Genomic DNA, 27,944 nt, shown 5'->3' with positions numbered 1-27,944 from the left:
CTTTATTCTTTAAAGCCTCATAGTGCACACTCACATTGCTTGACACTATTCCTCAGGTTCACAGTTTTCCACTCTAGGTTCCACGACAGTGATTACTTACCGGGAGGATGACCAGATGGGAGTGGCTGACACGTGAGTGGACGTGGGGCAAATGACGAGAAACATCTCGGTAAGGGATCATATCTCAAACAGCTCTGGTCTCTGACTTGCCCACAGTCCCTGCACAGGAAATTGCAAGATCTGCCCAGTATCTTGATAAACCAGCTTTCACTTCAACTCCTGCACACATTTCCCGATTTAGAGGACAGAGAAGTGTCTCTGGTGCCACTCAATCCCATAAAGAATCTCCCGTTCATATCTCCACCTCAGGCCAGAAGAATGGAAAAAAGGTAAGAATATATACCCAAAACTGGCTTATGTCCAAAGCAAGTTATGGTTTTTGCTCTAAGTTCCCATCCCTGTGATTTCTGGGCACTACATGCAGGGGTCATGGTGCATCTTTCAGGAGACGGCAGGAGACATGAAGCTCTCCTCTAGCATCTTTGGGTGCATCAGTTCTGACCGTTAGAGATGCAAATGGGGTCAACCAGAACCTTTCTCTCTTCTGATCCTTCTCCCCATAGGCTCCCCTTCATTCCAGCCATTCAAATCTGTTGTTATGGAGAGAATGTTGTCTCAAATATTAATTTAGGGAGCAAGGTAAAATGCAAGCAATGCTTTCCAGATCAGAACTGCTATTAATCCAGATTTCATTGTTTTCCTTTATTTATTTATTTAGCTAGTTAGTTAGTTAGTCAGTTCTCTTGTGGATATGGTAGAGTCCCTGGAGTAAACAGACCAGACTGGGATAAATGAGGAGTGTTTCATGAGGGACCATTGAACAGGTTTAAGGGAAGGTGACAGTGCATGGGAAGCACCCTAAGGCAAGCAATAGTGGAGCACTGTTTCCACCCTGAGGCTTAAAGGGACCAGGGCTGAATCCAGGTTCCAGGGCTCCAAGGCTGTGTGGCCTTCCATAAGTATCTTCACCTCTGGAAGCCTCCATTTCCCTCCTCTGTAACACAGGACAGTAACAGCCACATAGCATGGTGGCTGTGAGAATCAGTGATCTTACCAGGAGCTCAAATCTTGTTTTTTTCCAGGGTCACCACTGCAGGGTTCGAGAGCACGTATATGACTACCAGAGCCTGGGGGGCCAAGCTTACACCAACAAATAGAAGTGACCAGGTCCCTTCTAAATGTAACAAGGTGATCCTGACCCCAGCCGTTCCAGTCTTCACCACTGCCCTGGCCAGGCTGGCGGGAACGCGGTGGTGCTCTGGCTCCCGGGCTCCGCATGCGGAGGAGCGCCTGCTCCGTCTACATCCTCAACCTGGCGGCAGCCGGCTTCCTCTTCCTCTGCTGCCAGATCGTGTATTCCCCGCAGACATTCATCAATAGCTTCCATTCCAAGTGCATTTCCGTCCCCTGCGTTTTCCTCACTGTGTCCGTCTTGGCCTACATCTCAGGCCTGAGCTTTCCCAGCACCCTGAGCACCCAGCACTGCCTGTCTGTCCTGTGGCCCATCTGGTATCGCTGCCGCCGCCCCAGACACATGTCAGCCGTCATGTGTGCCCTGCTCTGGGCCCTGTCCCTGCTGCTGAGCACCCTGGAAGGGAACTACTGTGGCTTCCTCACTAGGGATCCACATCCTGTTTGGTGTCCAGTGTTGGATTTCATCACTGTCGCCTGGCTGATTTTGTTATTTGTGCTTCTGTGTGGGTCCAGCCTGGCCCTGATGACCAGACTGCTGTGTGGACCCCAGCGGGTGCCGCTGACCAGGCTCTATGTGACCGTCATCCTCACAGTGCTGGTCTTCCTCCTCTGTGGCCTGCCCTTCGGCATCCACTGGTTCCTCTTAATCTGGTTTCAAAATGATTTTGATGCCTTGGTTCCCCGTTACCGGGTTGGAGTTCTCCTGTCCTATGTCAACAGCTGTGCCAACCCCGTCATTTACTTCTTCATTGGCTCCTTTAGGCCGCAATGGTGGAAGCGGCGACAGACCCTGCACTTGCTTCTCCAGAGGGCTCTGCAGGACACTCCTGACGTGGAAGAACATGGAGAAGGCCTTCCTCAGGAAACCCTGGAGATGTCCAGAAGCAGTCTCGTGTCCTGATTCAGAGTCTTGCTTTGTTCAGACAGATGTGAGTTTGAGAGCCAGCTTTGTTCCTACTGGTTTGCTTGGTTTTCTGGCCCTGTCTGGCCTCTGGGCCCTGGCATTCAAGTTAACATAATAATCCAGCTCCTGACATTGCAGTGAGACACTGCCTGTTAAAGAAACACTGAGTGCAATGTCTGAAGGACTGCGTCACCCAGGGTTCTCCCATCCCCTTGGGAGCTTTGCCAACTCTGGGAGCTGCTCCCACTTTTGAAGAATCCCACCTTCAGCAGAAGATGAAAGAAGGGCAGGAAAATCTAAATTTCTTTTATCACTGCCCTTGATAAAAGCTACAAGAACATTACATTTTTGACAAGTTTCTGTGGTCATTCCCTTATAATCTGTCTCTATAAATTAAAAGAATTGAAGCTCAATAGAGCCCCAATGAGCAGTCTTCCACAATTTTAGCATAGGCTAGCTCCCTAGCATAATAAATGTTGATTGAATAAATGAATTAATGAATGAGCAAATGATGGTTTTCAAGTCAAATCTGTGCTAAATCCCCATTTGCCATATTTGAGTCACCTGTTTAAGTCCATTGTTTTTACCATTTTCAATCTTTGCAAGCATGACGTTAACTTTTATAACCAGATTAGTCAACATCAAAGCATATTTAAGGTTTGAGGTACGTTGCCTTCCTGTGTTTCCTTTCACATGCCTTCTAACAGAACCCCAGGTGCTCCCTCCCTTTGCTGCCCTTTGCCTTTGCCCCAACTCTTCCTCCCTGGGTGCTCTCTCATCCTAAACAGCAGGTTTCCAATGGGTCTTCGTGAGCTCTATGTGCTCTGAGGACAAGATCTATGTCACAGTTGTCTTTTATCCCAAAGAGCTCTCAGCACTTATTAATCTGATTAAAGAGACATTTATAAGTCGCATGTTCTATAAATAAATAAAGTTTAAATGCGGCAGCTTCTAAACACTTTTAATAGAGGTATAATTAAGAAAGGGTAGTTGTACAGATTATAAGTTTGATGAATTTTGACAGTGACTACACCCATGTGACTCAAACCCCAATCAAGATATATTTTCATCACCTGTGGAAGTTCCCTCATGTCCTTACCAGTCATTCCTCCTGTCCCAGAGGCAGCATTTCTTTCTACTTCTGTCACCAAGGGTTTGTTTGCCTGACCTTTGACTTCATGTTCTGAGGATGATAAAATGTACTTTTTTGTTCCTAACTTCTTTCATTCAGCATAATACTCTTGAGATTTACCCATGTCATTGCATTGCATATATCAGTAGTCTGCCCCTTATAGAAAGCTGAGTACTATTTTCATTCTATGTGTGTACCACAGTTTATTTTCATATCGATAGATATATAGGTAGCATTCTATTTTGGGCTATTGTGGATAACTCTGGTGTGAACATTCTAATTCAAGTTTTTTTATGGACATATTTTATCATTTTCCTTGGATAAATAACTGAAGAGAAATTTTTGGGTCATACAAAGACATATTTTAAACTATATGAGAAATTGACAAACTATTTTCTAGAGTGGTTGTGCAATTTTACATTCCCACCAGTAATATATGCAAGTTCCAAAACCATGGTATTGCCAGTCTATGAATCTACTCATTCCAATGAGCATGAGTGGTATCTCCTTGTGTTTTAATTTGCATTTCCTAAAACACTGATGAAATTGAGCATCTTTTTTATTTTTTAAAAAAATTTTTGTTAATCCTCACTTGAGGAAATTTTTCCATTGCTTTTCAGAGAGAGAGGGAGGAGGGGGGAAGGAAGGGGGGGGGAACATCAATGTGAAAGAGACACATTGACTGGTCACCTCAGCCCATGCCCACTCCAGCTCAGCTAATCACCCTACCAAGGATGCCTTAGAGTCACATGCTCTGGGACACCGCAGTCCACACCCACCCCAGCTCTAGCCAGCCTGCAAAAGTCACAGGCACACACACTCTACACAGGGCTTGCTCCTCTCTTTCAAGACCAAAAGGGGTACCTGCTTCATACAAATGAAAACAGAAAGGCAAACAAATTGAGAAGACAGAGAAATATGTTCCAAATGAAAAAAAAATAAGACAGAAACCTCAGAAAATATCTTAATGAAATGAAGATAAGTAATTTACCTGAGAAACAGTTCAAAATAATGGTCATAAAAATGCTTACCAAACTCAGGAGAAGAATAGAGGAACACAATGAGAATTTCAAGAGAGAGATAGAAAATACAGGAAAGAACCAATCAGCCCTGCCAGTGGGCTTAGTGCTCAGAGCGTCGACCTGCAAACTGAAGGATCGTGGGTTTGATTCTCAGTGAAGGGCACATTCCTGGGTTGCAGGTTTGATCCCCGCCCCAGTTCAGGGAGGCAACCAATCACTGTGTCTCTCTCACATCAATGTTGCTCACTCTCTCCCTCCCTCCATCCCTTTCACTCTCTCTAAAAAAAATCAATGGAAAAAATATCCTCAGCGTAGGATTAACAACAACAACAAAAGAACCAATCAGACCTGAATACAGTAAATGAAATGAAAACTATACTACAGGGAATCAATAGCAGATTAGAGGAAAGAGAAGCACTGTATCAGAATTAGTGATCTGGAAGACAGAATAGCAGAAATCACCCAATCAGAACAACAAAAAGAATATTTAAAAATAAGATAATTTAGCAGACCTCTGGTACAACATCAAGCATACTACCACTTCCATATAGAATTCCCAGAAGGAGAAAAGAGAGAGAAAGGGACAGAAAATGTGTTTAAAGAAATAATGGCTGAAAACTTTTCTAACCTCAGTAAGGAAACAGACATCCAGGTCCAGGAAGCACGGAGTCCCAAACAAGAGGAACTCAAAGAGATTCACACCAGTTCATTTTATATTTAGAATGGGAAAAATAAAAGATAAAAAGAAATCTTAAAGGTAGCAAGGGAAAAACAAGTCACATAAAAGGGAAACCCCGTAAGGCTATGAGCTGACCTCTCAGCAGAAACTTTTCAGGCCAGAAAGAAATGGCAGGATATATTCAAAGTGCTGAAGGAAAAAAACTTAACACCCTGAATGCTCCATCCAGCAGGTTATTATTCAGATTTGAAGCAGAGATATCTTCACAGACAAGCAAAACTAAAGGAGTTCATCGCCATTAAACTTGCCTTATAAGAAATGTTAAATGGTCTTTGTTGACTGGAAAAGAAAAGGCCATAATCAGAAAAAAGAAAACATATGAAAGAAAACAATCATTGGCAAGGGCAAAGAAAGTTAGTGGACCAGCACCAAAAGAACTAGTATGAAGGTAAAAAATAATAATAACAAAGTCAACTATAACTAAAATAAGTAGTTAGGGGATACACAAAACAAAAATATCTGAACTCTGATGTCAAAAACAAAACATGGAGGGAGGGTGAAAGTAGTGCTTTTAGAATGTGTTGGAACTTAAGTGCCTCTCGACTTTATATATGTGTCAAATTATGTCAATATATTCCATCCCCATGTTACTTACCACAAACCAAAAACATACAATAGATACACAAAAAAATAAAGAGAAAGGAACAGAAACATAACACTAAAGAAAACCATCAAACCTTCAGGGAAGAGACCAAGAGAAGAAGAAAGGAACAGAAGAACTACAAAAACAAAACACAAAATGGCAATAAATACATACCTACTAATAATGACCTTATCTGTAATTGGACTGAATGCTCCAATCAAACACATATGGTGGCTGAATGAATGGGGCGGGGAAGGCCTATCTATATGCAGCCTATAAGAAAGTCACTTCAGATCAAAAGACATGCACAGGCTGAAAGTGAAGGAAGGGTTGGAAAAAGTTATTTCATGCAATATAAGTGGGGAAAAAAGCTGAAATAGCAATACTCACATGAGACTAAATAGACTTTAAAACAAAAACTAACAAAAGACAAAGAAGAACGTTACATAATGATAAAGGAGTCCATCCAAAAAGAGAATATAACATTCATAAATATTTATGCACCCAACATAGAAGCACTTAAATATATCAAGAAACTACTAACAGATATAAAGGGAGAAATTGACGGTGTACAATAACAGTGGAGAATCTAATGTCTCACTTACATTAATAGATTATCCAGACAGAAAGTCAATACGGAAACATTGGCCTTAACTAACTGACACATTAAAGAGTATAGCAGAAGACAATGGCATGAATGACATGAGGCAGCATGAGAACAGTTTCCATCAAGAGTTCAAGGTTAAGTGGAGACGATAATACAGGGAAAGAGGGTGCTGTCAGTGGGGGATGGAGATGGAGAAGCCCACTCCATTTCCCACCTCACCACAAGAGGCAAGGAGTTGAGTTAGCAAAATCCAGGGTCCAGATCCCTGGAAAGCCATCAGAAAGGGTCCTCATTATAGGGTCAGAGTGTTCAGGGAGTCCAGAGTGGCTGGGTCTATGGTTAGGCACCTTCTAGCTATTCTGGACATCCCTTAGAACACAAAATAATGCACCAGAATGTCCTTGCAACCATCATCACAAAGTATATAGAGATATTTACAATTGACTAATAAACAAAGTGGGGGTTAGGGCTCCAATCCCCTGGACAGTTGAAAATCTGCATATAACTTTTGATCCCCAAAAACTTTACAAAAAGTTGACTGTTAGCCAGGAGCCATAAACAGTCAAATAACTCATATTTTATATGTTATATGTATTACATACTGTATTCTTATAATAAAGTAAACTAGAGAAAAGGTCATTAAGAAAATCATAAAGAAGAGAAAATATATTTACATTATCTACACACACAAAATATGACTATAACTGGACCAAGCAGTTCAAACCCCTTTTGTTCAAGGGTTAACTGTATAAACCTGTATAATCACACTTATTAACATCCTTTACTCAGAAAACCCTGGTCCTACAAAGGTCAATAACCCAACACCAATGATTTGATCCCCCAGAGGGAGCACAGCTCCTGGTACTTACTTTCCCCAAGCCAATTCACCTTTGCCTCCATACTATTGCTACCAAAGAGACTAATGCCCACTGCCTTCACTCCTGCATACTCAATTTCCCTCCTAGGGCCTGGCATGGGAGGGACTGTGTAGTATGTTAACTTCAATCAGCCTGGGCATACACCTAGAGCTGACAGCAATTTCAGGAAAGTGCCTGACACTTTGCTGCCAGCTCTGGCCCCAGCAGAAACTCTCCAGAGACCTTGAGAGCCTGTCCCTTCTGCTTCTCCCATAGTCTTCACACACCTCTGAGCCTATCCCACCCCTCAAACTGAAGTGTTAAAAAATAATTGAGGTCTTATTGAGCCCTTTCTTGAGATAATCCCCTCAAACTGTTGAAGGTGATATGAAGGCCTGGGAGTGAAGACATAGAGAGAAAGGAGAGATATATAAAACTAAGTACACAAAAAAGGAAAGCAGAAATAGAGCCATGCAGAGATAAACAGAGAGGAGTCTAAGAGAGAGAGGAAAAAACAACACACACAGAGAATCAGACATAGGTAGACAGAGAAACAGGCAGACAGAGGCACAGGCAGAACCACACCCGGTCGAGAATGGTGGGGGCAGAGAGCCAGCACCTTGATGCTCACAGAAGAGGCTTATTGGTCATGTGTCCTTTAGGGTCAATCAAAGCAGCAGTTTGGCTGCTACTGTCAGAACTAACCAACCCAGGTGCTGGTCCTAATGCCTCCATTGGTCGGCCTCAGACAGTGCCCCAGCATCTCCTGGGAAACACATTTCCTTTTCTGAAAAGGTGAGATTATTAGGAGTGCAGTTCCCACACCAACAAAATCACCCAATGGAGAAGGAGCCAAGGGGAGGAACTTTGTGGTGGAGGGAGCAAGGCACACACTAGAGTTAGGTTCCCTGCTCTCTGTTTGAGGGGTACACAGACACCTGCCCTCGCTGACTCTCAGATTTTCCATCAGTAATGTGGTGACAAAGGTCCCCCCACCACCTATAAAATCTGGGTATCTATGAACTTCGGAAAGATGCTGATGGAGTGAAAGGGACCAATATGGCTCAGCACAATGCTGGGAGCTTCAGCAAAGAACAGAACACCAAGGTGTAGTGGACAGATGCCTTTCACAGTAGAGTTTGCTAATAGTTGAGTAAATCATATCAAACAAGACAGAGCAACCAGAGTTTCACTCAATCCAAGCAAGCTTATACGCTTACATACAGGTATCTCCAGAATGTAATTTCAACAGCCACCGAGATTTTTGTCTCTGATGTTCACTCCAGGTTCCCCAGTGCCTACAACAGTGCCTGGCACAAAGTAGACATGCCATAAACATATGTTAAATGAACTTATGTGGTACCTCTGGGAGCCCAGCCAGCCCTCTCATGCCTCCACACTTCCTACCAGCCTCTATGCGGTCTCCACTTTATGTCCTTGGTTATGAGCGTTCTCTCCCACTAGTCTTCAGTTGATTATTCAGGGTGGTTTTCTTATATTTTTGTTGTAATTCCAGTTTGGTCCTGAGACAGTATCGGTGTATTTTCCACTCAATCTACCACCATCTTGCTTCACTCCCGTTTTAGGCCACCTCTCCCTTTGGATCTGTTTTATACCAAAGAGAATGGAGACCTCAATAAAGGCTTTCTATGAGGCCAAATTATATTTCAGGATGACTATCACTGGTCAGGTCCTTAATGGTTTCAGAGGTTCCCATTTTTATCACTGTGATACACTCATCAATTTAGGTCTCATTCCATGGCCCAAAAACTTCTGTTATGAATTCTTTTCATTAGACTGGAGAATGCAGGGTAGTGTCATTTAGAAAGTCCACATAAAGAACAGTTTTGCTTGAAAAGTGTGTATGAGTGTGTGTGAACGTGTGTGTTTAGCTGATTTTACTAAATACGCTTGCACAGATATATTTTGAGGATCCAGGAGATCGCGGTTCAATTCCTGGTCAGGGCACAAGCCCAGGTTGTAGGCTCCATCCCCAGTCAGGGGAGAGCACGAGGCAGCCGATCAATGATGACTCTCTCATCATTGATGTTTCAACTCTCTTTCTCCCTCTCCCTTCTTCTCTCTGAAATCAATAAAGATAAATTTAATTCTTAAAAAATTACCCAACATGTAATAAGCATAGCCTTTGTTGAAAATGGACTCATCTGTAGTTGCCTTAGATGAGTTTCTCACTTCTGTACAATTTGGGAAGCAATGCACCGAAGGAATGAAGGAAGCCTGTAGCCATGTTCATGTGACTGGGGAGAACCAGCTCCTGCCTCTGGTCCTTCCTCTCTATTTGCTCCTTCATTCTGTGTCCTCCCGTCTGTCATCCATTCTGATCTGCTGTCAGGGAACACGAGGTGTGGACCCAGGAGAGTCTAGAAATAAAAAGCTTGGAAAACCGGTATTCTAGTTTTCCTGGTTGGAATGTCTTTACTGGATTTTTTATTAGTGAGAAATAAAACTACCAAAAAATTACTCTATCAAGCTTAGCTCTTGGTGCAGAAAAATATTCTCTCTATTGTGAATTTGTAGCCACAAGTCAGTATCACACTGTGGTCCAAATTCAAAAAACCTGGGGTTTCTCTAAAACTGAAAATGACAGATGAGGTTCCTGGGCACATCCTGATGGTGAAACCCATGCTAGGAAGTTCCTCTAGTCATTTAGCAGAAGAAAACACAAGACCTCTCTGGAGGAACTCAACTATAATTCAGACCTCAAAGAATTCCCACAAGTAAAGTCCCAAGGAAAGTGAACAGCTCACAATAAAAAATTCCAAAGACCCAAAGACACAAGGCACCATATGAAAGTTCAAGGAGAAACAGTAAGCAATAAAATCAGACATATATAGACTTCAGCATTAGTGTTTGAGAATTAAATTATTGCTATACTTTAGGGTGAGAGACATAAAAGAAAGAATTGAAAATGTGAGCCCGATTAAAGAGATTAAAATATGATGAAACAAATCTAAAAACAAAACATCACGTAAAACTAGAAATTAATAATATAAAAATTGAATTGAAAATTCAGTAGATGAACTAAACAGAAGATTAGACACAGTGGAAAAGAAACTACGAACCTGGAAGACACATCTGTAGAAATTACCCATCTGGCTCCCTAGGACACAAATAAGAGAGAGCGGTTAGGAAATATGGAAAATAGGAAAAGAAACTCTAACATATGTTGAATTAAACCTCGAGAAAGAAAGAACAATAAAAATCATAAAAACTAACAAGAATATAGTACTTACTATGTGTTCCTGTTCTAAACTATTATATCATTAACTCATAAATATTTACAATAAACCTTTAAAGTAGGTTATAATTTCATTTTAGATAAAGGAGTTAAGATGTTTGTCTAAGCCCACTTGGGGATGCCAACCAAGCAGCCTGGCTCCAGGCCTTGTGTTCGTAATCACTATGTAATGTTTGAAGAGATAATAGCAGAAAATTGTTCAAAAATATTAAATGACAAAAATCTTGATCCAGGAAACTCCACAAATTCCAAACATGATGGAAAAGAAAGCCACTGGACACACGATGGTGAAAATATACCACACCAGAGAAAAAAGTAAGCTCTTACAAAGAAAACACACACATCACTGCAAGGGAAAGGAAACTTGACAGATGACCAATCTCTTAAAAATGAGGGTGAAACTATGACTTTTTCAGACAGAGAAACACTGGAGCACTTATCGCCCACACACTCTCACAAATGGAATCCTAAAGAATGTGTTTTCAGGAATGGAACACATGAGATGGGAAATGGAAAGGCAAGCAAAAACACTGGTGATTATGGGAATATATTTGAACAAATACTACTGAAAACAATAACTGTTTAATTTGGGGAGGAAACAGAATCAAAGTTACATCCTGGAGCACAGTGGGTTGGGAGGACAGAAACAGAGGCTGAAGTTTCCTAGGGTCTTGGTGCTATTCATGAGGAGGGCAGACTTCTGGGGACAGTTGTTGGCTTTGTCCAATGCACCAAACAGAGGCAGAGGAGGGAAAGGGGTGACATACAATTCGTAGGTTAACAGGCTGTAAGAGACTGAATTCCATATGAATTTATGTCTGATTCCATGAGATCATCTTTCTACCTGTTTGTATATTAACACAACATTATTGTTTACACTGATGTTTAAGAATAGCTCCTAATATCTCTTAGGGTTGATCAGTCTTCCTTTATTCCCATTTTCTCCAGAAGTGGTGAGGTTTAATACGGTGTCATCTCTCTCTCTCTCTCTCTCTCTCTCTCTCTCTCTCTCTCTCTCTCTCTCTCTCTCTCTCTCTCTATATATATATATATATATATATATATATATATATATATATGGAAAATATATTGATTTTTGTGGAGGAATTTTGATCCCAGCCATCTTTCTGAGCTGTCTTTAACCTTGATGATTGTCAGTTGATTCTCCGGAGTTTTCCAGGAGGATTATCACACCTCCTGCCATTCTCTCCAAAACCAAATCTTTCAGTCTTCCAGCCTCACCATTCACTGGAACCATGCCTGTCATAACTGGCAATGGCTCAATATTACATATCCCACAGCTAATTCTTAGTCTTCATCTTACTGAGTGTCTCAAGTGGGACTGAGGCTATTGCTCACTCCCTTCTTTCCAGTCATGTTCTCAGTTCAGCCTGAAGATCCTGTGCTCTCCCACTTCACCCACTCCTTCAGTAGCTGCTTCCTACTGCAGGGCTGGCTGGGCCCGCCTTTCCTTTCAGGGCTCTGGGGGGCGGGGGGGCTAATGCTCAGTCTCAAACTCTTCATCCTCAACACTCACTCTCAGGGTGACCTCACTCAGCTCCTCTGGAATGCAGGGGCACAGGCCTGTGTGTTGTTCATCACTGCCCCGTCCCTGCCTGAAACAGTGCCTGGCACAGCATAGGCACATAACAGAGTAGGGTAAATGCAGAAATGAGTGAATAAGTTTTTCTGATTGCTTTAAATCCTTCATACTTAAGTTTCTTTTCTTTGTTTGTTTTTTCTAAGTCCTCATGTGAAGATATTTTTCCATTGCTTTTCAGAGAGAGTGGAACAGAGAGAGAGAAAGAAAGATGGATGTGGGAGAGACACATCGATTGGTTGCCTCCCGGGGTAGCCCTGACCAGGGCTGCAGGTTGAGCCTGCAACCAAGGTACATTCCCTTGACTGGAATCAGACCTGGGAACCTTCAGTCCGTAGGCCGATGTTCTAGCCACTGAGCCAAGCGTGCCAGGGCCATACTTAAGTTGTTAAAGGATATGGCACCTAACTGAATTTGGCTGCAGCATGGGCACGTGAAAGGAAGTCATAAGAGCTGAGGCTGAAAATACTGGTAGTCCCAGATCATCTGAAAATAATCTAGCTAACAAATGCTATGAGTAGAGAGAGAGAGGTGACAGGTAGTGCCTGTGGTGTGCCAAATTTCTTGTCTTTTATAAGGCAACACAATGTACACACTTGTTGATATTGATAAATCAAAACTAGAAATGTAGTTTCATTATGCAAAGCTATAAAATAACTTGTAAAAGAGTTTAAAATGGGAACTGTAAACATCAGTTGCTAATGGGGATTGAGATTAGGAGACACTTTACATTTCATTTTATACACTCTGGTGTCCTCTGAAATAAACTAATGTGCATGCATTATTTCTGGGAGTAAATGGAAACAGATCAGATGAGCCAGGCCATGCAGGGCCCTGAATGCCAAGCAAACCCTCCTTTAGCTATGGAAGCGCACATTGCCTGGTGGGTGGGCTTCCTGAACAGGCTCACAGTGGGCAGCCACTGGCTCCACTTCAGCCACTACTCACACGGAGGGGGTGGGAGCGACCACATGGGATAAGATGGAGAAAAGAAAAGTCCTTGGAGTCAGGGCAAATGAGAAACATCTCGTGAGGTCCTTGTCTCACATCTCCAGAATCTCATTTGACAGTGCCCCTTGTGCAGGAAATCACAGGGGCTGCCCAGCATCTTGATAAGCCTCTCTTGGTCATCAGATTCCACCCCTGCTCCTGCAGACACCTCCGATCCAGGGGTAGAAAGGCACTCTCTGGTATTCGGAACTCCCTGGAAAGCTCTTCTGTCTCGACTCACCACCTTCAACTACAAGATGGTGCTCAGGTAAGAGTTGGCTCAGAGCTACATTCTTTCAAAGGCAGTTTTGTTTTTTGATTTGTCCCTCTTAGTCCACATGCTCATGACTGCATTTTGGGGTGGGGCATGCAAGGAGCCATGAGCACCCATCAAGGAGAGTCCAGACGCATGAAGGTCCCTCAGGGAAGCTTTGGGTGCTGGTAGCTGAGGCTGTGGGAGATCCACACTGGGCCAACCCGGTCCTTTCTGCTTCACAGACATTTTTTCCAAACCTGAATTGCTGTTAATAACCTCACGTTTCACAGATTAGCTTGCTCTTCAATGGGTTTCTTTGTCTCTCTGTTTGTATGTTATATTCTTGTAACAGCAAAAAACACAAGGCATAAACTAATGGGTAATTAAGGAGAGTTTAATAAAGGGACTGTGTCCAAAGGGGTTTGCAGACGGAGGGAAATAGATAAAGGATGCAGAGGTCCCCAAAGATTAGTCATAACAGGGAGCTATTTACATTTGCATCCTGACCGGTAGAGGCAAAGATAGGTTGCCAGAACACAGGGAAGACTGTGGCTGTCACATCGGTCGTCACTGTGACCTTAAAAAAGCCACCAGATGGACTATGTCCTTAGGTACAGTAACACCACCATGGTGAACCCACAGCATGATAGCAGAGACCAAGGGGGTTAAAAATCTCAATCACTCTCCTCCTGCCCTCCAATCACATGTCAGGGTCTCCCTTTCCTGAGAGCAACCATGAGCCAGAGGGAAAGGGGGCCCAGGGGTGAGGCAGAGACATGACCTCCCAGGACACAGAGGAGGGTAGAGAAGCTGGAAATGAGATTTGATGGCAAGTGAAGAAAATCCTCTTCTTCTCATCACCTCCTCTTGGGTGGATTTCCTGGAATTTTTTCTCTCTGAATGTGATTAGATCAACTTCTTATTACATCTCCTGACACAGACCTGTGGGTTCAGATCCAGGCTCTTCCACTGGTGCCCGTGAGACCTGGAACATGTTCAACCTACTTGTGCTTCTCTTTCCTCATATACAAGGTAGGAATAAGAGGAGTACTGGCCCATGGGGCTACTGGGAGGATGAAAATGGGTGATGCCACATAAGCGCTCATCAGCTGCGGCTCTTCACCTATGTGTGAGCTGCTGTTTCTTTCTCACCTAAATTCTGCAAGAACCTCTGTCTTTTCATCCAAAGCCCAGTTTTAAGAAGAAATAAACACTTCACCACAGCATCATGAGAATTCTCTTACACAAAGGCTTTAATCTACAAACCAGTCTGTCCTCATAATCTCATAGAGGGGCCATGGGTGGGTTTTATATTACACACACCATAGGAAAATCACACAATAATCCCCCTTCTCTATTTCTGTCACAACTACCTGTATTCAAACCCATTGCCATTTCTCTCTCTCCTCCTCAAACTTCCTTCTGCTCCTCTAAAATGCACAGAAATTATGTTGAGCCCTGAATCCTCTCCCAAAAGTATGTGCTGACAACTTCTAGTTCCTCACCAAAGCCATGTACTGGCCCTTCCTGGCTGGAGACAGCACAGTGGCCATGTTCATTCTGCGTGCAGGCATAAAAATTTCTTTCAGACACACAACAGCTTTCCACAGAAGGAATCATTAGAAATGAAATTTTCTTCTTTTCTTTACATATGTGGTTTGAGGGGACTCATTTCATTTTTTTTTAATTTTATATTACATTAAATCCAGATTTTCCATTTCCCTTGTGCTCCTCACTCATTCATTCATTCATTCATTCATTCACTGGCGAATTAAAATTTTCTTGACTACCCCACCCCGTTCCCACACAGAGTTAGGCCCTGGGGACAGGACAGTGGGGAAGAGGAAAGCACTGTCTATCCTCATAACCCTGGCACACTGGGCCATTTCTAGTGCAAGGGCCTTGGCGTTGTCACCCTGTCCTAGGAAGGGGTCTCATGCCCTTCCTGACCCTAAGTTATAATTCCCTTTCTCCCTGTTGAGTACCACTCTCAGTCACTCACGTTGCCCTGGGGCTTCTGAAATCCTGCTCCCGAGCAGAAGCCATTGGCCCAGAGCAGAGGTGTTGGGGGACTCAAGAGTCCTGTTGTCATCTACACCACCTGTGAAGACTTCCGTCCCCCTGCCTCCCGGGCCCATGACAAGGCCTATGATGGTGAGTGGAGATGTGGACATAGGGGGTCTGTGTCACAGTAGAGAGAGGCCAAACTCTAGCATTAGATAGAACTGGGTTTGAATTCAGGGTCCAGGACTGCAAGGCTCTGTGGTCTTCAGGAAGAATCTTAATCTCTGGAAGAATCCATTGCCCTTTCCCATACAATTCGACAGTAATTTCCACATCAGGTGGCCATGAGGGTCAGTGATCATACAGCAGGTGCTCAAGTCTTGTTTTGTTTCCAGGTCCACAACTGGAGGGTTTCTGAGCACGGATACAACTGTCACAGCCTGGGAGACAGAATTCACACCAACAAATGGAAGTGCCTGGGCCTTTCAAGCAGTGGGGATGGAGATCCTAATCATGAAATCGCTGACACTCATCATTGTCCTGGCCGGGCTGGCGGGAAACGCGGTGGTGCTCTGGCTGCTGGGCGTCCGCATGCGGAGGACCACCTTCTCCGTCTACATCCTCAACCTGGCTGCGGCCGACTTCCTCTTCCTCTGCTGCCAGATTTTATTTTCCCTGTGTACACTTCATGTCTTCCCTTCTGACTGCACTGATATAACCTGGTTTTCCATCCCGGTGTTATTCCTTTTCTACATCGCAGGCCTGAGCATTCTCAGCGCCATTAGCACAGAGCGCTGCCTGTCTGTCCTGTGGCCCATCTGGTATCGCTGCCGCCGCCCCAGACACACGTCAGCCGTCATGTGTGCCCTGCTCTGGGCCCTGTCCCTGCTGCTGAGCACCCTGGAAGGGAACTACTGTGGCTTCCTCACTAGGGATCCACATCCTGTTTGGTGTCCAGTGTTGGATTTCATCACTGCCGCCTGGCTGATTTTGTTATTTGTGCTTACCTCTGGGTCCAGCCTGGCCCTGACGACCAGACTGCTGTGTGGCTCCCAGCGGGTACCGCTGACCAGGCTCTGTGTGACCCTCATGCTCACAGTGCTGGTCTTCCTCCTCTGCGGCCTACCCTTGGGCATCCACTGGTTCCTCTTATACTGGTTAAAAATTCCTTTAAATGCTCTCTTTCATCTTTCCCTGGTTGCCAAGCCCCTGTCCTGTATCAACAGCTCTGCCAACCCCGTCATTTACTTCTTCGTTGGCTCCTTTAGGCAGCGATGGCAGAAGCGGCGACAGACCCTGAGGCTGCTTCTCCAGAGGGCTCTGCAGGACACTCCTGAGGGAGAAAGCCTTCCTCAGGAAACCCTGGAGATGTCGTGAGCAGTCTGGGCCAGTGACACAGGCCTCTGCCCTGGTGGGTCAGAAGTGACTCAGAGACTCAATGCTGCCCTGTCAGGATTGGAACTTATCTAGTCTTCTCCCAGCCCCGGGCCTCAGAATGCTTCAGTCATTCCCCAGTGTCTTCAAATTGGTTGTTTTTACTCTGGCCTTTGTAGTTTCTCTCAGACAAAGCATTAGTCCGAAAGTTATTGCTCTCCATCGCTCCTGACATTACCAATAAATTTCTCAGGTAATCTTCCTTTGAATTTCTTTATTGAATGTATTGAGTGCTCTTTCTCTACAAGTGGTTCAGGAAAGTCTTCTTGAAATCTTGAAATCCAGGAAACTCCACAAATTCCAAACATGATGGAAAAGAAAGCCACTGGACACACGATGGTGAAAATATACCACACCAGAGAAAAAAGTAAGCTCTTACAAAGAAAACACACACATCACTGCAAGGGAAAGGAAACTTGACAAATGACCAATCTTTTAAAAATGAGGGTGAAACTATGACTTTTTCAGACAGAGAAACACTGGAGCACTTATCGCCCACACACTCTCACAAATGGAATCCTAAAGAATGTGTTTTGAGGAATGGAACACATGAGATGGGAAATGGAAAGGCAAGCAAAAACATTGGTGATTATGGGAATACATTTGAACAAATACTATTGAAAACAATAACTTTAATTTTGAAGGAAACAGAATAAAAGTCACGTCCTGGAGCACAGTGGGTTGGGAGGACAGAAACAGAGGCTGAAGTTTCCTAAGGTCTTGGTGCTATTCATGAGGAGGGCAGACTTCTGGAGACAGCTGTTGGGTTTGTCCAATGCACCAAACAGAGGCAGAGGAGGGAAAGGGGTGACATACAATTCGTAGGTTAACAGGCTATAAGAGACTGAATTCCATATGAATTTATGTTTGATTCCATGAGATCATCTTTCTACCTGTTTGTATATTAACACAACATTATTGTTTACACTGATGTTTAAGAATAGCTCCTAATATCTGTTAGGGTTGATCAGTCCTCCTTTATCCCCATTTTCTCCAGAAATGGTGAGGTTTAATACAGTGTCATCATCTCTCTCTGTCTCTCTCTCTCTGTCTCTCTCTCTGTCTCTGTCTCTCTCTCTCTCTCTGTCTCTGTCTCTCTCTCTCTCTCTCTGTCTCTCTCTCTCTGTCTCTGTCTCTCTCTCTCTGTCTCTGTCTCTCTCTCTCTCTCTGTCTCTCTCTCTCTATCTCTCTCTCTCTCTCTCTCTCTATATATATATATATGAGAAAGGTTTTGATTTTTGTAGAGGAATTTTGTTCCCAGCCATCTTTCTGAGCTGTCTTTAACCTTGATGATTGTCAGTTGGTTCTTCGGAGTTTTCCAGGAGGATTATCACACCTCCTGCCATTCTCACCTAAACCAAATCTTTCAATCTTCCAGCCTCACCATTCACTGGAACCATGCCTGTCATAACTGGCAATGGCTCAATATTACATATCCCACAGCTAATTCTTAGTCTTCATCTTACTGAGTATCTCAAGTGGGACTGAGGCTATTGCTCACTCCCTTCTTTCCGGTCATGTTCTGAGTTCAGCCTCAAGATCCTGTGCTCCCCCACTTCACCCACTCCTTCAGTAGCTGCTTCCTACTGCAACACTGGCTGGGCCCGCGTCTCCTCCCACGGCTCTGGGGGGGCGGGGGGGCTAATGCTCAGTCTCAAACTCTTCACCCTCAACACTCACTCTCAGGGTGACCTCACTCAGCTCCTCTGGAATGCAGGGGCACAGGCCTGTGTGTTGTTCATCACTGCCTCATCCCTGCCTGAAACAGTGCCTGGCACAGCCTAGGCACATAACAGAGTAGGGTAAATGCAAAAATGAGTGAATAAGTTTTTCTGATTGTTTTAAATGCTTCATACTTAAGTTTCTTTTTTTTGTTTGTTTTTTCTAAGTCCTCATGTGAAGATATCTTTCCATTGCCTTTCAGAGAGAGCAGAACAGAGAGAGAAAGAAAGATGGATGTGGGAGAGACACATCGATTGGTTGCCTCCTGCAGTAGCCCTGACGAGGGCCACAGATTGAGCCTGCAACCAAGGTACATTCCCTTGACTGGAATCAGACCTGGGAACCTTCAGTCTGTAGGCCGATGCTCTAGCCACTGAGCCAAGCGTGCCAGGGCCATACTTAAGTTGTTAAAGGAAATGCCACCTAACTGAATTTGGCTGCAGCATGGGCACGTGAAAGGAAGTCATAAGAGCTGAGGCTGAAAAACTGGTAGTCCCAGATCATCTGAAAATAATCTAGCTAACAAATGTCATGAATAGAGAGAGAGAGGTGACAGGTAGTGCCTGTGGTGTGCCAAATTTCTTGTCTTTTATAAGGCAACACAATGTACACACTTGTTGATATTGATAAATCAAAACTAGAAATGTAGTTTCATTATGCAAAGCTATAAAATAACTTGTAAAAGAGTTTAAAATGGGAACTGTAAACATCAGTTGCTAATGGGGATTGAGATTAGGAGACACTTTACATTTCATTTTATACACTCTGGTGTCCTCTGAAAAAAACTAATGTGCATGCATTATTTCTGGGAGTAAATGGAAACAGATCAGATGAGCCAGGCCATGCAGGGCCCTGAATGCCAAGCAAACTCTCCTTCAGCTATGGAAGCGCACATTGCCTGGTGGGTGGGCTTCCTGAACAGGCTCACAGTGGGCAGCCACTGGCTCCACTTCAGCCACTACTCACAGGGAGGGGGTGGGAGTGACCACATGGGATAAGATGGAGAGATGAAGAGAGAAGTCCTTGGAGTCAGGGCAAATGAGAAACATCTCGTGAGGTCCTTGTCTCACATCTCCAGAATCTCACTTGACAGTGCCCCTTGTGCAGGAAATCACAGGGGCTGCCCAGCATCTTGATAAGCCTCTCTTGGTCATCAGATTCCACCCCTGCTCCTGCAGACACCTTCAATCCAGGGGTAGAAAGGCATTCTCTGGTATTGGGAACTCCCTGAAAGCTCTTCTGTCTCAACTCACCACCTTCAACTACAAGATGGTGCTCAGGTAAGAGTCGGCTCAGAGCTACATTCTTTCAAAGGCAGTTTTGTTTTTTGATTTGTCCCTCTTAGTCCACATGCTCATGACTGCATTTTGGGGTGGGGCATGCAAGGAGCCATGAGCACCCAGCAAGGAGAGTCCAGACTCATGAAAGTCCCTCAGGGAAGCTTTGGGTGCTGGTAGCTGAGGCTGTGGGAGATCCACACTGGGCCAACCCGGTCCTTTCTGCTTCACAGACATTGTTTCCAAACCTGAATTGCTGTTAATAACCTCATGTTTCACAGATTAGCTTGCTCTTCAACGGGTTTCTTTGTCTCTCTGTTTGTATGTTATATTCTTGTATCAGCAAAAAACACAGGCATAAACTAATGGGTAATTAAGGAGAGTTTAATAAAGGGACTGTGTCCAAAGGGGTTTGCAGACTGAGGGAAATAGATAAAGGATAGAGAGATCCCCAAAGATAAGTCATAACAGGGAGCTATTGACATTTGCATGCTGACCAGTAGAGGCAGATAGGTTGCCAGAACACAGAGAAGACTGTGGCTGTCGCTGTGGTCGTCACTGTGACCTTAAGAAAAGGCACCAGATGGACTATGTCCTTAGGTACAGTAACACCACCATGGTGAACCCACAGCATGATAGCAGAGACCCAGGGAGTTAAAAATCTCAATCACTCTCCTCCTGCCCTCCAATCACATGTCAGGGTCTCCCTTTCCTGAGAGCAACCAGGAGCTAGAGGGAAAGGGGGCCCAGGGGTGAGGCAGAGACATGGCCTCCCAGGACACAGAGGAGGGTAGAGAAGCTGGAAATGAGATTTGATGGCAAGTGAAGAAAATCCTCTTCTTCTCATCACCTCCTCTTGGGTGGATTTCCTGGAATTTTTTCTCTCTGAATGTGATTAGATCAACTTCTTATTACATCTCCTGACACAGACCTGTGGGTTCAGATCCAGGCTCTTCCACTGGTGCCCGTGAGACCTGGAACATGTTCAACCTACTTGTGCTTCTCTTTCCTCATACACAAGGTGAGAATAAGAAGAGTACTGGCCCATGGGGCTACTGGGAGGATGAAAATGGGTGATGCCACATAAGCGCTCATCAGCTGCGGCTCTTCACCTATGTGTGAGCTGCTGTTTCTTTCTCACCTAAATTCTGCAAGAACCTCTGTCTTTTCATCCAAAGCCCAGTTTTAAGTAGAAATAAGCACTTCACCACAGCACCATGAGAATTCTCTTACACAAAGGCTTTAATCTACAAACCAGTCTGTCCTCATAATCTCACAGAGGGGCCATGGGTGGGTTTTATATTACACACACCATAGGAAAATCACACAATAATCCCCCTTCTCTATTTCTGTCACAACTACCTCTATTCAAACCCATTGCCATTTCTCTCTCTCCTCCTCAAACTTCCTTCTGCTCCTCTAAAATGCACAGAAATTAAGTTGAGCCTTGAATCCTCTCCCAAAAGTATGTGCTGACATCTTCTAGTCCCTCACCAAAGCCATGTACTGGCCCTTCCTGGCTGGAGACAGCACAGTGGCCATCGTTCATTCTGCGTGCAGGCATAAAAAATTCTTTGAAACACAACAGCTTTTCACAGAAGAAATCATTAGAAATGAAATATTCTTCTTTTCTTTACATATGTGGTTTGAGGGGACTCATTTCATTTTTTTTTAATTTTATATTACATTAAATCCAGATTTTCCATTTCCCTTGTGCTCCTCACTCATTCATTCATTCATTCATTCATTGGCGAATTAAAATTTTCTTGACTACCCCACCACATTCTCACAGAGAGTTAGGGCCTGAGAACAGGACAATGGGGAAGAGTAAAGCACTGTCTATCCTCATAACCCTGGCACACTGGGCCATTTCTAGAGCAAGGGCCTTGGCGTCGTCACCCTGTCCTAGGAAGGGGTCTCATGCCCTTCCTGACCCTAAGTTATAATTCCCTTTCTCCCTGTTGAGTAGACCACTCTCAGTCACTCACGTTGCCCTGGGGCTTCTGACATCAGGTGGCCATGAGAGTCAGTGATCATACAGCAGGTGCTCAAGTCTTGTTTTGTTTCCAGGTCCACAACTGGAGGGTTTCTGAGCACGGATACAACTGTCACAGCCTGGGAGACAGAATTCACACCAACAAATGGAAGTGCCCGGGCCTTTGAAGCAGTGGAGATGGAATTCCTAATCCTGGAATCGCTGACACTCATCATTGTCCTGGCCGGGCTGGCGGGAAACGCGGTGGTGCTCTGGCTGCTGGGCGTCCGCATAGGGAGGACCGCCTTCTCCGTCTACATGCTCAACCTGGGGGCGGCTGACTTCCTCTTCCTCTGCTGCCATATTTTATATTCCCTGTGTACACTTCATGTCTTCCCTTTTGACTTCTTTGGTATAGCCAGGTTTTTCATCCCGGTGTTGCACCTTTCCTACATCTCAGGCCTGAGCATTCTCAGCGCCATTAGCACAGAGCGCTGCCTGTCTGTCCTGTGGCCCATCTGGTATCGCTGCCGCCGCCCCAGACACACGTCAGCCGTCATGTGTGCCCTGCTCTGGGCCCTGTCCCTGCTGCTGAGCATCCTGGAAGGGGATTACTGTGGGTTCTTCACTGGGGATCCACATCCTGTTTGGTGTCCAGTGTTGGATTTCATCACTGCCGCCTGGCTGATTTTGTTATTTGTGCTTACCTCTGGGTCCAGCCTGGCCCTGACGACCAGACTGCTGTGTGGCTCCCAGCGGGTACCGCTGACCAGGCTCTGTGTGACCCTCATGCTCACAGTGCTGGTCTTCCTCTTCTGCGGCCTACCCTTCGGCATCCACTGGTTCCTCTTATTCTAGTCACAAAGTGGTTCAGATGCCTTCTTTTATCTTTCCCACATTGCCAATACCTTGTCCTGTATCAACAGCTCTGCCAACCCCGTCATTTACTTCTTCGTTGGCTCCTTTAGGCAGCGATGGCAGAAGCGGCGACAGACCCTGAGGCTGCTTCTCCAGAGGGCTCTGCAGGACACTCCTGAGGGAGAAAGCCTTCCTCAGGAAACCCTGGAGATGTCGTGAGCAGTCTGGGCCAGTGACACAGGCCTCTGCCCTGGTGGGTCAGAAGTGACTCGGAGACTCAATGCTGCCCTGTCAGGCTTGGAAATTATCTAGTCTTTTCCTAGCCTCGGGCCTCAGAATGCTTCAGTGATTCCTCAGTGTCTTCAAATTGGTTGTTTTTACTCTGGCCTTTGTAGTTTCTCTCAGAGAAAGCATTAGTCCGAAAGTTATTGCTCTCCGTCATTCCTGACATTACCAATAAATTTCTCAGGTAATCTTCCTTTGAATTTCTTTATTGAATGTATTGAGTGCTCTTTCTCTACAAGTGGTTCAGGAAAGTCTTCTTGAAATACTTGGAATTTGAACTTATGACTCTACAGTTTACAGAGCAAGTACCCTGTTTCAGTTTGGCGAATCACACCAACCTTTTCAGACAGGTGAGAAAAGATAAACCATAACTGGACAAATAGAAAAGGGAAAAGAGGCGATTCATAGTGCACTGTTAACAAAAGTACAAAGAGTGTTTAAGAAATGGTGATCAGTATGCAAATAAGTTTCATTCCCTGTGACATCTCAAATATGTGGTCATGGTTGCTAGATCCCTCTTAAGAAGGATCATGCCTGGCAGGCGTGGCTCAGCTGTTGAGCATCAACCTAGGATCCTGGAGATCTCGGTTGATTCCCGGTCAGGGCACATGCCCAGGTTGCCGGCTTCATCCCCAGCAGGGGGCATGCAGGAGGCAGCCAATCAATGACTCTCATCATTGATGTTTCTATCTCTCCCTCCCTCTCCCTTCTTCTCTCTGAAATCAATAAAAGCATATTTTTTAAAGAAAAGAAGAAGAAAGGTCATAGGCTGAAGTGCAGTGAGCAATGAGCCATGTCTCTTGTGGCCTTGAAGTGACAGTAGTTGACTTAAGTTTTGCAAAATGAGTTGGAGTCAACTCTACAATAGTGTCAAGTCCAGATGTAGCCAACAAGGTCACCCAAACAGGACAAGCAAAAGAGGAAAGTCCTACTCTCCTGACACTGACTCTGGGATATGCCCAACCCTACAGGGTCAGAAACCACATCTAGAAACAACAGGCAGGTGGCACAAGGACAAGGGGCAGGGTTGGGAGGGTACAAAAAATACACCCTCTTCAGGGCTACAGTCTTTTTGCCTGCAAAAGCCACATTGGGAGCAGGAGAGATGGTTCATCTTCAAATTAAACTCAATGTATTTTGCCTCACATAAAAATTCCACTCTAATTGTTTATAACTTTGATATGGTTGATTGCTTAAGAGTTGGTAACCAGTTATCAGAAATCTTGTATTTAAATTCTGCAAGCCATCTTCTACCCCTTTCAAAATGTAGTATCTACAGTATCTTGATATTTAGATCTAAGCTGTTTTAACATCCTGTTGCACGTGTGAGAGAATGCAAATCAACTCCAGATGCTCTGAAGAGGTCAGTGAGTGAAACCTGGGCCCTTAGTTGTATCTGTAAAATTTTATTTTTTCACTTTTAAAGAGAAATTGGAAACAAATATGACATTTTAATATATACTTAATTTTAATGGCAGTTGTGTGAATGCTTATTACTTTATCTTATGGCCTATGTGCTTAGTTTACAATCTTCTCTCCAGCATAAACCTTGTTCTCATTCTTGGTAACTGCAGTACCCATATAGGTAGTCAATCCAACAAACATTTCATTCTGAATTAATTATAGACTTACAAGTTGCAAAATTAGTGCAGAGAGTTCCTGTATGCCCACCACCCAGCCCCTGCCAATTGTGACATCTTCCACAAACACAGAACATTTTCAAAACCAAGAAATTGACCTGAGTACAATTATCAATACTACATGTCTTACTCAGATCTCAGCCGGTTTTGCATGCACACATTTTTGTTGTGTATAATTCTAGGACACTTTGTCACATGTATTAATTCATGTAATCATAGCCACATTCCAGATTTGAAACTGTTTCTTTATCACAACAGAACTCCCTTGGGCAATTCTTTCTAGTCATACCCAACCTGTACCCTTTCCAAACCCCTGGCAACCACTGATCTGTTCTCCATCTCTATAATTTTGTCATTTCAAAAATGTTGTATAAATGAAATCATACAGTATTCGGCCTTCTGAGTTTGACTTTTATTATTCAGCACATGACCTCAAGATCTATCCATGTTGCTGCATGTATCAGTAGTTTGCTGTTCACTTTTTAAAGTGTCATGTCATATTCTATGGTACAGATGCACTACCTTTTGTTTCAGTGTTCACAAGCGGAAGGATATTTGGCTTGTTTCCAGTTTGATTATTATAAATAAAGCTGCTGTGAACATCTGTATAGAGGTTTTCATGTGAACGTAAGTTTACCATTCTCTAAAATAAATGCCAGGAGTAATTGCTGGGTTGTATGGTAAGTGTATATTCAACTTTTTAAGAAAATGCCAAGAGTTCCCCAACATGGCCATGCCATTCTACTTTCTCACCAGCTATGTATGAAAGATCCAGTTTTCCTAAAACCTTGCCAATATTTGAAAGCGTCAGTATTTTTTAATTTTAGCCATCCTAAGAAGTATGCAATGGCATCTCATCATGGTTTTAATTTTGTATTTCCCTAATGGCTAGGGATGCAAAACATTTCATGTATTTTTTTGCCTTCCATATATTTTCTTTGATGAAGTATCTGTTCAAGTATTTTGCCCTGGTTGAATCCAACCCTCCACTAACTCCATGCCTATTACCAGGGAGCTGAGTGCAGCTAGAGAACAAACACAACCATACTCAATGGTTTCACTTTCCATTTACGTCCACACACCATAAGTATCCACTTAGTTCTGCTGAGCAATCATGTACCTTTTCCATAATTACCCTCTCATTCCCCAAAGGAAATACTTCCTCCCATCTCTCTCCTGGAACCACTTCCTCACTCTCAGATGTTGCCCTCCTGAGAATATCCCCATCTCCCCACACCAAATCTACCAGCCAAACTGCCTCTGAGCTCATGTCTCTGCCTTTCCTCTCATGCCAGGGGATAGCTCTGCATGCTCCTACCTTAAATCATCCTTTCCACTTGCATGCATGTTCCCACCTCTCTCCTACACTTAAACACTTACACAATTGTTACCTCTCCTACCTGCACCTTGAATGTTCCCTTTTCTATTGGATCATTCCAACACTGTACACACATGCTATGCTATCTCCAGGCTTAAAAACACCACCCACATCTACATTCGCCTTCGCCCACAGCTTGATTTCTCTCCTTTCCTTCACAGCAAACCTCCTTAAATGAGTTTTCTATACTATTTTCTATTTCCTCAGCTCCCAGGCTCTGGCTCCACCCTCCCTCTCTTCCCTCTCTCTCCTTCTCTTTGTCTCTCCTTCTACTCCTCCCCCCATAACTCCCCCATCTCTAACTCTATCTCTCTACCTCTCTATGTCTATCTCTGTATCCTTCTTCCTCCTCCCCCTCCCTCCCTTCCTCTTTCTCTCTCATCTTTTTATATCTCTATCTCCCTCTCCTGGTTATACCATCACATTCATTTTCCTTGTTTTAAAATTTTATTTCTTGAAAATGCAATACACTCACAGGTTTAAAAATATTTTTGATGCACACATTGAAAATTGTCATTCCCTTTCTAGGCCTGTAGGCATCTCTGCCTTCTCCTCAGAGATGACTATCATATTACAGTTATTTGTTTTCAAAATTCTTTCTAGGGTTATTTAATGAGAAAAGAAGCATATGTAAATATGCTGAATGCAAAGGAATATATAATACATATGAATGTGTCTTTATTAGGTCTCATTCCAATACACATTGTCCTACATCTGTCTTCTTTTTAAACTTAATATAGCTTGGGGGTCCTTCCACATCAGGTTGGTTGCTCTTTGTACATAGCTACACAGTATTCTGTTATATGGACGGACCATCATTTATACAGCATCGATGGCCATTTTGGCTGTTACCAATATTTTTTACTGCAAATTATCCTACATGTATTAACTTTGTATGTATGTCTCTTGCACATGTACAGATATATCTTTAAGACAAACTCCTAGGTGAAGGATTACAGGGGGAAAAGTATGATGCTTTATATGTGTTTATACATGTTGCAAATAGCCCTCACTCCCACCAGAAATGTGTGAGAGTGCGTTGTCCCCCACCATCTCCCACAGCGGACGCTGCCAAATTTGGGGGTCTTTTATATTTCAGTGAGTAAAATATAACCCTGGATAATTTTAACTTTTATCTCTGTTATTATTACTTTGGTTTCTTATTTTTCCATATGTTTAAGAGGCATTTTTATTTTGAGAAATTGTGAATTCATGACCTATCATCATTTTCCTTTTGGCTCATTGGATTTTGAATTATCACTTACAGCAAGTTGATACAGAGATCCTAATCCTGAAATTGCTGACACTCACCACTGCCCTGGCCAGGCTGGCGGGAACGCGGTGGTGCTCTGGCTCCCGGGCTCCGCCTGCTCCGTCTCCCTCCTCAACCTGGCGGCGGCCAGCTTCCTCTTCCTCTGCTGCCAGATCGTGTATTCCCTGCACACACTCATCAGTAGCTTCCATTCCGTGTGCATTTCCATCCCCTACATTTTCCTCACTGCGTCCGTCTTGGCCTACACCTCAGGCCTGAGCTTTCTCAGCACCCTGAGCACCCAGCACTGCCTGTCTGTCCTGTGGCCCATCTGGTATCGCTGCCGCCACCCCAGGTAACCGTCATGTGTGCCCTGCTCTGGGCCCTGTCCCTGCTGCTGAGCATCCCGAAAGGGAACTACTGTGGCTTCCTGGTGAGGAAACGTGACCAAACTTGGTGTCGGGCGTTTGATCTCACCACTGTCGCGTGGCTGATTTTGTTATTTGTGCGTCTCTGTGGCTCCAGTCTGGCCCTGCTGATCAGACTGCCGTGTGGTCCCCAGCGGGTGCCACTGACCAGGCTCTGCGTGGTCATCCTGCTCCCAGTCCTGGTTTTTCTCCTCTCCAGCCTGCTCTTTGGCTTCAAGTGGTTTCTGTGTTACTGGGTTCAGAAACTTTGCAGTAAAACGTCTTCACATTTTCTTAGAAGGATGGGGATTATCCTGTCTAGTCCTAACAGCAGTGCCAATCCCATCATTTATTTTTTTGTTGGCTCCTTTAGGCAACAGCATCAGCTGCGGCAGATCTTCAAGTTGGTTCTCCAGAGGACTCTGGAGGACATCACTGAGGCGAAGAAAAGTAGAGGCAGCCATCCTCAGGAACCCATGGAGATTTCAGGAAGCAGGTTCACACAGTGA

General features: G+C 44.1%; 2 protein-coding genes and 1 pseudogene across 3 annotated transcripts; all 3 read left to right on the top strand.

Moving 5' to 3' along the window:
• Window positions 1-151: 151 nt before the first annotated feature.
• LOC308565544 (uncharacterized protein) lies at window positions 152-27,944 on the top strand (the record flags this gene model as incomplete). The annotated part of the gene is given in 8 exon segments (XM_081154865.1): window positions 152-169; window positions 217-389; window positions 1,143-1,290; window positions 21,859-22,470; window positions 22,474-22,688; window positions 23,105-23,108; window positions 27,103-27,382; window positions 27,385-27,944. Coding segments are annotated over 8 exon segments (2,010 nt in total).
• Window positions 284-2,664, top strand: LOC308564728 (mas-related G-protein coupled receptor member X2-like). Its single transcript, XM_081153293.1, has 2 exons — window positions 284-389; window positions 1,143-2,664. Exon 2 carries the CDS (start codon window positions 1,337-1,339, stop codon window positions 2,153-2,155), a length of 819 nt encoding a protein of 272 aa, XP_081009419.1. The 5' UTR covers window positions 284-389; window positions 1,143-1,336; the 3' UTR covers window positions 2,156-2,664.
• Window positions 15,624-16,584, top strand: LOC308564727 (mas-related G-protein coupled receptor member X2 pseudogene; annotated as a pseudogene). Its single transcript has one exon. The product of its transcript is annotated as a mas-related G-protein coupled receptor member X2 pseudogene (transcript).

The sequence above is a fragment of the Miniopterus schreibersii genome, assembly GCF_964146895.1.
Source record: "Miniopterus schreibersii genome assembly, chromosome: 12".
Lineage (NCBI taxonomy): Eukaryota > Metazoa > Chordata > Mammalia > Chiroptera > Miniopteridae > Miniopterus > Miniopterus schreibersii.
This window is presented reverse-complemented; position numbering and strand designations above follow the sequence as displayed.

Coding starts and splice junctions, on each gene's coding strand:
- LOC308564728 (XM_081153293.1), top strand. CDS start 1,337: ATGCGGAGGAGCGCCTGCTCCGTCTACATCCTCAACCTGGCGGCAGCC.